General features: G+C 39.8%; 1 protein-coding gene across 1 annotated transcript in view; it reads right to left on the bottom strand.

Annotated features, from left to right (window-relative positions):
- The window catches only part of FBXO15 (F-box protein 15), a gene marked incomplete at its 3' end in the record, with an annotated part of 13,332 nt that extends 4,893 nt beyond the window's left edge, over positions 1–8,439 (bottom strand). Inside the window, exons 1-4 of the mRNA XM_009077198.1 lie at positions 8,366–8,439; positions 6,495–6,599; positions 2,040–2,282; positions 1,555–1,764 (exon numbers count right to left, since the gene is read on the bottom strand). Of these exons, the coding sequence (XP_009075446.1) occupies positions 1,555–1,764; positions 2,040–2,282; positions 6,495–6,598 (557 nt within the window). The remainder of the gene's footprint in view (positions 1–1,554; positions 1,765–2,039; positions 2,283–6,494; positions 6,600–8,365) is intronic.
- Positions 8,440–11,449: the final 3,010 nt, after the last annotated feature.

The raw sequence follows: 11,449 nt of genomic DNA, 5'->3' as shown, positions 1-11,449 counted from the left end.
TTCCCTACATTTTGCCTGTAATTAAAGCGATGTACCTCCTTTCAATAAAGTTCATACTTCACGGGCATTCTGATTAACTAATGGTGCACTAAAAGAAGAACAGAAAGCAGAGTCCACATTACCAATTCAGAATGGAGAAAGAAGTCCTTCTAAAACCCTTTGCAGACTTAGGCTCTTATTACATTCAGAACAGTTCCTAGATTCCCCAACAGTATCACTGTAATATCACCTACCACTACACACTGCTAGGAAGACAGCAACCAGCAGGAACCTCATCATGTTACCTTGAACAGTTAAGATCTGGGGCAGGGATGGGACATCAACCCTTTCCATCTCTAAGTCAGAGAGGCTCATATTAATACAGGAACACATCCAAAGTCCCTGCACTAGCTCCATATAGTCTTACCATTAACATTTTGGCATCGGTGAAACCATTACCTTCATGTATATTCACAAGCTCCAACAACTTACGACTCTGTGAAATACACCAACTGCCTGAAACTTTCACTGTTTTCTGCATATGAACCATCATCTCGGTAAAACAACTACATTTCCCACAAAATTTGACTGCAAGACTTGTTCAGCTGACTTTATACAAAAGGCTTCTCTTGATTTACTTCTTTTTTTAAGCAGATATTTTGTTTCTGCTTGAGGAACCTGTTTTTTTGTAGGTGCACAGTTCTCTCTTTTCAGAGCTCTGTGGCTAGGTGCTTTGTCTAAGAAGCATGTAGCTGATACTGCACATACAATACACTCAGAAACAGACAGTGTGCAAAACCCCTTGACAACAACCAAATACCTCAAATAGACACTTTTCATGTAACTATCTTTTCTCAGAATATGATGCCAGAAAAACAACATACACGTTTAAGCTACAAAATAACAGATAGCCCACACTGTGCTGTGGACAGGTTGCCCAAGGAAGTGGTGGCTGCCCTGACCCTGGCAGTGTTCAAAGTCAGGCTGGATGAGGCCTTGAGCAATCTGGTCTAGCGGGAAGGTGCCCTTGCCCATGGTAGGGGGTTGGGACTAGATGATCTGTAAGGTCCATTCCATCCCCTAAATTCTGTGATTCTGTGATTCTATGACCGGGTTTTTTATATGCATATCCTTAGACAGAACATGCAGTCACACACCAAGTTCCCTAAATTCACATACACACCTATCAGATTAAAAAAAAAAATGTTAACAACATAGATTACTTGACCATAGCCACATAAATACTGATGAACTGATGCAAGCTAAATGTTTCACATTAAATTCTCCTAGATTTACATGCTTCTTTCATGCTCACTTATATCTATTCCTGCCATTGAGCTTTTCCTACCAATCTGTATATCAAATGCCAGTAGCTACATTAACCTATGAATTAATGTCATAGCTAGTTGGTCTATGCCATTTCTTGCTCAAATGCTCTACCAATGAAGCTAAGAACATAGGCTGTGGAAGAAATACTACAGAGAGGCTTTCTAACAAAGAATTAAGTTGTTGAGTCAACCATGGTCAGACAGCTCCTACAAAAAAAGCCCTCAAAAATCCTATGTTAAAACTCACCTGTTCTTGCTGGGATCTCTGCTTTGGTCAGGAAGCAATGGTGTAACTCCGAATAGCTTCAGGGTTGACAGGATGTCTAAGCTTGGCCAGTCTGGACTATACCAAAGTATGCTAACAGATGTGTCCTTAAATGACAGGTTTGCTTTCTCTATTACATGTTCTTTTCCACTTTTGTCCTTTAGAATAATTATCCAACTCAACCCAGAGGCTCTGTTATTTAGGAATTGAGAGGGGAGAAGGGTATTTAAAAAAAAGATTCCCAAAACGACAAAACTAAAAATATGCTTTCAACAGAATTTAAAAATCTCTACTAACTACTACTTATGTTTCTTAGGCTCACTTATTTATAGACTATCATCATATCTTCCCATTATGATACACATTTTATAGCTCTACTTTCATATCCCCTCCCAGCATTTCCAAAGTTATGAATATTCTGCCCATTGTTCCCAAGTAAACCTCTTCTGTGACAAGGCATTGCTTACTTTATAGCTTCTTTGTTTTTGCATGGGAAACCTGTATAAGGATCTACAGGTTTAACAAGTCGCATTACTCTAGCTTTGACAGCAGCTGTTTGTTTTGAGATGTATTCTTTCTTCCAGTGCCCAGGCTTTTTATCATGTAGAGCAGCACAGCCCAAGGAAACAGTTTCTGTTTGTTCAGACTTCATTTTCCAAATTTTCCTTTTTGGTTGAAAACACCTGGAATAAATTTTCAGCCAAATTCTGCTGAAATTGAAAATAGAATGATGAGAAAAGCCACGTAAATTTCAAGAACAGTCATTTAATTTTTTATACACACGTCTCAGCTACGACAGAGCATAATGTCAGCAGAAAAAATACACAGTCCTGGACTATCAGCAAACTGCATTGGATCTAAATCTGTTTCTATAAAAGCAGAAACTGTAGCCTCCTAGGTGTTGGTCAAGAAAATGCAAAGGCGTGGTTGTACACCACTGCCTACTGTAACCTACCAAAAGCCCATATGAGGTCAGTTTCCCTGGTGCAAACACGAAGGCTCAGGAACCCAAGGATGCCAGATGTCAGCATTTCTCATGGGTTTACTAGGTTATCTCAAAGACCTTGGAACCTCTAAACACATCTCTTGCTCTGGATTATACACACCAAATGAAATTCACTTACAACTTTCTGTTCTATCACGGGAGGGGGAGGGCAGGTTACTCAGTTAATTCTTACAGTATGCCAGTAAGGTTGATAAACATCTGAAATACACACACAGGAAATATTTGGCTAGTGCTCTAGAAAGTAGGCGAATCCGATATTGAGAACTTCCCACAGCTTTACAGCTCTCAATAGCACACCAGAGGAGTATGTGGTTTTTATAAAGCCTTCCTTCCCCTTATGCAGCTACATCCTTCACAAACACTCACTGAAGCAGATCTAAAACCAAACAAAAAACAAACACACACAACAACAAAATAAACCAGCACACATCTGAGAGAAAACTATCATGAGGAAACAAAGACAAGGTAAGTCTTGTCTTCCTGAAAATACAGAACCCAGGACGAAGCCCAGAGACAGCACAGCCATACTGCACAATTTCAGTGAAAACTGGTAAGGGTTAAGCAGTTACTTTTGAAAATTCCAACCCAAAACAATGATGCATTCTCCTCACACAAAATCAGCTAGTGGAAAAAGAGGTTTAATACCTCTTACTCAACAAAGATAATCTGTATCCCTCAAATTTTTCACACGGATCCAGGTGAAAGTGGGGTGGAGGAGGACAACTAGAACCACCTATGCTTGTTGGTACCAGCGTCACATCAATCCCTTCCGCACTCTCTATGGAAAAGTTCAGAGAAGACATAACTTTCTGAAGACAAACATGCTACAGGAATGGTAGGTTCATCTCTTTCATGTTAGGAAAACTATGAGATCACATTTCCACCCCACACACACCACTATCTCTAGGACAGTTCATGGAATATTGAATACAAGAAATTACAAGGATTCAAACAACAATCTGTGAATAAAGACTTCCAATAAATCCTGTAATTTTAAAGTGCCAGCCACACAATCTACATAACTGCACAGAAGAAAATTAATAGCAAGAGAAATAAATTCTCGGGAGAAATTTTCTACCATTTATCAGCAAGATTACCTTTCCCAGTCCTCACTTATCCCCAGGCAAACTTACACTAACATGCTTTGTAATGCATCTTCCCCCTCCTTAAAGCATTCAGTCCCACTGAATCCATCCCACACTGCCTCCTACCCATCAAAACCATCTCAGTTCATCAGCAGCTGAGAATAAATCGCTGCATGCTGAGAGCCAGGCATACTCAGGAATTTTGCGGAAACCTTCCAACCTGCTGCCCTGCAGACACATACAGAACCTCCCACTGCCATTGTTTGAGTCAAAGCCATTTAAAACACACAATATTAATTGAATTAATTAAATTAATAAAAAATTTCAAACACAATAACCTTCAATGACCGGTAAAAGTGTGTTCACAGTCAGCATCAGCCTCCAACTTCCCTTTCACCAAAATCAGGATGGGAAAGGGAACATGAAGCACAATTCCATAAGTAACACAAAGATTTAAAACCAAAAAGGCAACCCAGTTATCAGATATTATAAAACATTCCTGATGAACAGAGGAAATTCTTATTTAACCTCAAAGCAGTTTAGAATTAAGGGGTGATGAAAACAGAGGAGAGATGTCCTTGACATATTATCCTCAGGGGAAATTGAGCTGTGTATCATCCAACTGGTCTTAATCAGCTTAAAAAGCCCAGTAAGATATTCTATAACACTCTCCTGTTAACTAGAAACCCCTTCCCAAAAGAGACATCCTTTCTTTCATGGAGAGAGATACTCAGCATCTGACTGCATGATGCTGAAAAGGCAGAGCATAGTAGTATGCATTTACTGCATTTTGAAGGTACAGTCTCAGGAAATGTAAGTTCTGAGGCAAGTGTTCTTCTGGCAAGACTGAAGACATACTTGCCAACAATGCCTGCCATCCTTGTTCTCTCTCAGTTACATATTGCTTCTTCCTTTCCCAAAACAGCATTGTGCAAACAGATGAGAAATCAGTTCAAGAAGCTAAAAAATTCAGTTAGTGCAGGGAGAGAGAAGAAAAAGAAGGACTTGGAATCACAGGTGTTTAGGAAGGTATAATTGCCCTTTCATCCTCAACTTCTGAAGAATTCAGGCCATATAAATCAAAAAGGCATCCAACGGGGAAGCACAGATTTGCTTCTTTCACCATAGAATACATGCCCCTTTTGCCTCAAAGTATTAAGTATAATGTTCATCTCAAGGTCTCTTACTGGACATTACTACAACAAGCCAAACAAACCTCTTACTGCCAACTCAAATGCCAGAATGAGACACACATCATTGCCAGTCACCACCCAGCTACAATAGCAAAAAGACTTTGCCCTATGCTCTGGCTTCACACTTTCTCTTGTGCAGCACATTCTGCTTGTGATCAGAATCCTCAGGCTTTTAGACAGACTATCTACGTGAGCTTCTTACACTGCATGACAGCAAGGCTGGAATAATACCGCATGCTGGGGCAAGGAGGGTGTAGAAAGGGGGTCAGAAATATTTCCTTGTCTTCAACAGTTATATTGAAGACATCAGTGCCAAGGAACTGTTCAGGTGCAGAGAGTATTTGAAGAGCCCAAAGACAAAGCACTGCATTAGGCAGCATAGACATATCATAATGAAAGACTGATGGTCCTGTTGCATCACTCACAGCACCCTGTACATCCAGGACAGCAGAAATACCCTAAAATAGACACTCTGCCTAAAAAGCAAGAACAGATTTGTCATAGAGATATGCAGAGACTTCAAATAAAGCTTCTGTTAATTCATTGCAAGATTCAGGGTCTCAAGAAGGTCCATGGAAATCCAGTGGGAAGAAACAACCTAGCCCCACTGAACCAGTCAGTCTCTCAGATAAGGGCAAGTATCTCTTCCCTGAATCCCATTTGTGAATGTTCAGTAATCTCTATTCAGATTAGAAATGGAAACTGACATTGTTGAGATGGAGACAGATGAATCATGTTCCCCTGAACAGCCAGAACGATTTTATCCTACCTTACTACCCTGAAGTGGAAAACATATATTAAGATACATAATTTGTGTCAACTATGTAATTTTTATCTACACACACCTGCTGACAGTCTCGTAAAATAAATCTGGATTATGGTCTTCCCTTTAAATTCATCAGTTCTAAAGGTGTCAATGCCAATGTAAATTAATTTTGCACAAGTTTGGCAAATAAGGCAGAAATGGATGAATACCAGATACAGCAACTGCCTAAAGAAGATGACATTTTCTTATTCAAACAACACTAATGCAGCAGAATCCTAGGAAAAAAAGAGACAGACGTCCTAGTTTATCACATACCAACCAGGGTCTCTCCTCTTAACCTTTCACATGATACTGGTAGAAGCAATTTGTGAACTCTGTATAAGCAATTGCTTACAAAAATGTTTGTCGGTATTTATCTTCGTCTCTTTTGTTTTCATTTAGAAGTCACCAAAATTTGACACAAAGAGCAACAGATAAAACCCGCTAGTGAATCATATGATTAAATTAATGAAAGACCTAAATAAGTAGAACTTCAGAATTATGAAAACTGTGACAATTCCACAAAGCTACTGGCTACACACCACTAAGGACTGCCTGAACCAAAAAGCTTGTGCATGTGAATACAAACAAATATATGCAAATTTTACAACAATAGAAATGTTAACAGCAACACTTCAAGGCACTGTGTTTAGTTTTTGCCTCATAGTTCCCATTAAATGACAGGGTTTGCACAGCTAGAATTCCCTAATTGCCCATAGGTACCTGCATCAGTGCTCTGGCATCACAGAAACTAAATTAGAAAGACTCATAACTCAGGCAAACTCAACTGCTGCATGACTGAGACCAGCACAGAGACCTTCCCTATTCCTTACTTGTCATTGGCCAGATCATAGAAGTGTTTATTCACACAACCAACAGACAACAGGGACACAGCATCCAAATAGGAAAATATCTTCAGCAGCATTTCTGACGGCATGCTGGAAAACAAGAGAAAGAGCAATACTGTTAGACTTGCCTGCAGACTCCAGAATTGACAACAGCAAAGAATTTTAATTTCAAACCAGAGCAAAATGAAAGAGGTGGAAACTATCACCTTGTAAACACACAAATCAAAAATCAACCGAAGAGCTCAATTGCAAAGTTTGGGTTTTCCGATGTGACTCTCCAATATACAACATTTGCCTAAAACAATTCATTCCAACTTATTCAAGCGGCACAGCACAATTACATCAAAAGTTATGGGTTTGAATTCTCACAAAACTTTAACCCCATTTGACATGAAGCTATCTCATTCAACTTCAGTTTCTCACTGTTTGTACATGACCGTAACATTTAGTCCATAACCACCAGTATTTGCCAAAAGTTCAGATATATTCACTTTCCTCTTCACCGTGGTGTCAGGTCTCAGGATGCACCAGGACAGAAATGTCCTAGTCACACAGTAAGATGATGCTCTACCACATCATAATCTCAAACTGCATGTGCTCAGCCATCGCAGTTTTCATTTATGACAACAGAAAGACGTGAACTTCAAAATAATTGCTGAGTGGCATCTTGAGAACATTAAGGTTTCTGTGCATCTGGAAGGTTGCCTGAAATACAGGTGCCAGTCTAAGCACAATTAGCAAAATGTGCCCTGCAGATGAGCCACCAAGAATTTTGTATTGACAGAAAACTCATACTGTTCCAATATTACTACCTCATAACTGCAGAGTTTGAAATAGATGCATTTTATACTCTTAATTTTTTTGAAGCATAGAGTATGGCCACAACAAAATCACCACTGAAAATACAAGGTGCTGTGAAAGTCAACACCCCAGCTGTGCCTCTCATCCTTTTACCACTGTGCCATTTACAACACTTGATGATTTATGATACTTTATTCCAAAAGCACAGAGCTCTCAAGGGTAGCATGATAATGCCAATACTCCAATGTTTGTATTAAAACTTGGAATCTCAGTTGCACTAACATAGAGGCAATATGCCAAAACTTGCAACATGCCAAAACTTGCACGGTTATTATGTGAAATAACTCATGCACTGTAAGCCCAAAGCAGTTAGTGCATTGATTCCAGAGAGAATTTAGAAGTGATGCCTTAAAATGCTGCAAATTAACTAAAATAATATGCTTGATCCAGAATTCTCTAGAGCAGTTTTTATAAATTTATTATCTTTTCTTTACAGGAAGCTGAGAGAAAGGATTTTCTTTTTCTTTTTTCTTCTCTTTCACACCACACTAAATCATAAAGGTATTGAACTGGCCATCCAATGCAAAACAGAAATCACTACATAGGAAGCTATCAAATGTATAAAATAATGAAAATTAATTAATCTTTCCCTCCCCCTTCATCCCACTCCTAAGCCTCTCTATACAAAATAAAACCCAAGAATCAAGAGAGAGTGTAATTCCAAACTGGCTTTTACTGAAGTGATACAGGAACAACTTTTATTTTTAAGGAGCAACACTGCCCATGATGTGCAAAGGAGTTCCTGAGAGCTTCACATGACTTGGAAAACCTACATACTTCATATGAACTCAGGAAAGGGAGCAAGAGAGAACCATGCAGAAAACATTAGAAGGTGAACACAGGATAACAAAGGAGGCCAGGAGAGCAAATCTTTTCAACTCAGAACATTAGACATAGAAATCTTCAAAGTATGAACATTATTACTGTAAAAAGTCAAAAGATGGCTTAGAGCATGTACAGCATCTTCCACTCCTACTCCTAAAAGAAAGACATACCTCTCAATGCAGACTGTTGGTTTCGGTTTTATGGAATGTGTCAAATACAGACTTTTAATTCCAGCATTTACAGTTTCAGAACATTCCTCAGGCCTGGCAGCAAAGCTCCTTAACCTATTCCCAAGAAGGAAATGCTATTAGGAGTCACTCTTCACAAAATGAAGAAATATGGGTATTATCCACACCTAGACACAACATTTCAACCGAGGCAGGATTCAGGGGATACAGCACATGGCAACTCATTTTGATCAGTTCACTGATTTGAACAATTATCACAGAGTTAAAATACTTGACATCAGGAAGATGCCAGATTTAAACTCATAGCTGTCTCTCCTGTGATTAATCTCTCACAGTACTCAGAAGGGAACAGTGTCGCACCAGCACATCAGTTTGAATCCAGCAGAGATCTATTAGTGTTAGACAGCTGCACCACCACAATCAAGCTCCACAGAGGCCCCTGCAGTAAGTTAAATTCATTGATTAATCTTCTGGTTTGCAACATTACTCCAGAGACAGTTTTGAGCATCCAACTTTGCTAAGCTATTAAAATATACCAAATAAAACAATACCTTGAAACCTTCTCAGAAACTGTTGAGGCTCAAAGAGCATTCTCTTGAATATACAACAAAATCAATTTTGAAACAAAGCTGTAGTCGTTTCAGATTTTCCCCTGCTAAAACACTCAAATATCTCTAAGTGTTACTTCGACAGGCAAGATAGGTATTAATGTTTTTATAGCTCACTAGCACATCATGATTTATAGAAGTTATTATATACATATTACTTCTTTTATTAAAGAAAGCAACTTTGCATATTTGCAACACTAAAAAATTCTTACAATCCAGCTGGCCACACATTTTTCCAAGTTTTCTGGTAGTAAGGACTTTGCAAGCTGTAATTTCGACTCCTATCAGTAAACCATGTAAAAATATTGCAATAGACTTTCAATCAAATCCTTACACTTCATACCCACTGATGCCACTGAGCAGGCAGAGCTCCCCATACACTGTATTAGTGATGTTTTATATTGTCAGCTGACTTTCCAACACCTGGTCAAACCAGTTCTGGGTTTCTAAGCAACTAGTTGATACTGGGCGAAAAAAATACCAGATTTTGAAGTAGATGGGTACCACATATATATGACACATAGTGTTCTTGATTTAAGCTTGGTTTATGCTCAAAGAAAAATAAAAATTGAAAGAAAACAACTCTGCTCTACATTGTAAAAAAAACCAAGACATTTTACTGAGAATTGTTATAAACATAACACAAAAAGATGCACATTTCAGCTTGGGTGCCAATCACTGATAGACCAACTCAATTAACGAAGACAAAAAAGTAACCCTGTAACAAATACAACCTGAAAGCCAAGCAAATGTTTTGCTCATGTATTCTTAACAAGAAGTACAGTTAGATGATGAGATGAAGCACGAACAAACTGCATCTTTCAAACGCCATTGAAGGGATTTAGCAACAAAAACATGACTCTGTGGCTGTTGTCACTTTGAACAGCAGCAGAGGTATCACTTGGTTATGTTCCAGGGCAGCATGTCCCAGCCTATTCTACCCTGTATCCAAACTGAAAGCACAAAGATAACTAGTTTGGGCATACTCTACAGGGACAAAACTTCACAAACTCCAGGTACAGGAGTAATGTAGGTAAGAAGCTGCATCCTGGTCTTAAAACTCACTTTACCTTGTACAAGCATAACCTGCGTGGCCTATATTCAGTCCTTCTTGCTCTTTTTAACCACTCCTTGTAGTCCCCTCTTCATCACCCCAGGAAGGAATATCTGAGGTAAGAGAAATGTTGCCTACACATGCCTTAGAAATTTCCATATAATATCTACCCCTTTTGTAAGCTTCAACTAAAAAACAAAGTGCCAAACTCTTCCAAAACAAAAATATTCTCAAGGTGTGAACAACCAACAGCAAATCCAATCCATAAACTATTTGTCAAGTACCATGTGTGCTAAGATTTTAAATTAGCATTAACCAAATGCTTTTACGTGGCATTGACAAAGCTTGGGCAGATAAGCCCAAGTTAAAAGTTGATGACAGCTGTTACTCCCCCTCTTTAGAGACTTCTAGAACTACTGAGATGCTCTTACTTAGAGGCACAATAACTTCAGTTGCTTTTTTCATTAGGTTTCAACCTATGGGACTCAGTTTTGCACCAGTATTTTCCTTTTCATACCCCATAGTACTTGTAGTGTGACTTGGTTTTTTGATGGTCAGGGAACAAATCTCTTACAAATAGCATATTTCAAATAACTTATAGAAGGCTTTAAGAAGTGACAACACCTGTCTCCTCTTTCTCCAAATGTTAAAGCATACCTGGGGATAAACAGAAATGACAGTAATGTTTTGACATCTGGTGGGTTTTTTCCTCAGCTAACAGTTCCAAAGTGTTTTTAGAAGGTGGATATTATCCCCATCCATTTACATGTTTAAAAAACCCAACAAACCAACCCCAAAACCAAGTGGGGAATTAAACAACTATGAAACCCACTGTTGTACAAGTGGACTGGCAGGAATATCTGCCTTCTCAACTTTGCCTCCAAGACTGATGCTCTAAATTTTTGCAAGCTGAACCTGCACTGTAAGAAATCAGCTAATCACACTTTCCACAAGGAAAACCTCCCAATTATTACACAGGCCTAACTGCCCTTAACAGACAGACAGACAGAAGGTTAAGCCCCTTCTGCCATGGGACTTGGCCACAGCCGTGGCAAGTTTAGAGCTGGAAACCAGAGCTGCGGGGCAGGTGGAAGTGGTGCAATGGGAATTAAGGGAAAACAACAAACTACCCCGCGGGGAGCGGAGGGGGAAGGCCGAGCAGGCAGCCCCGGCGGGCAGAGCCGGCTCCGCGTCCCTCGTTACCTGCTGGGACCCGAGGCCATGGTCGCGCCGCGCCCGGCACAGCGGCGGAGGGGAGCGAGGCAGGGAGGGCGAAAGGAAGGGGAGGAGAGAGCGAGGGGAAAGGAGGGAGAAAGAGGAGAGCGGGGAAGAGAGAGCGAGAAGGAGGGAAGAGGGAAGAGGAAAGAGGAAAGAGGAAAGGGGGAAGGAGCGAGGGCGGGGGCG

The sequence above is a fragment of the Acanthisitta chloris genome, unplaced genomic scaffold (genome assembly GCF_000695815.1).
Source record: "Acanthisitta chloris isolate BGI_N310 unplaced genomic scaffold, ASM69581v1 scaffold30126, whole genome shotgun sequence".
Classification (NCBI taxonomy): domain Eukaryota; kingdom Metazoa; phylum Chordata; class Aves; order Passeriformes; family Acanthisittidae; genus Acanthisitta; species Acanthisitta chloris.
This window is presented reverse-complemented; position numbering and strand designations above follow the sequence as displayed.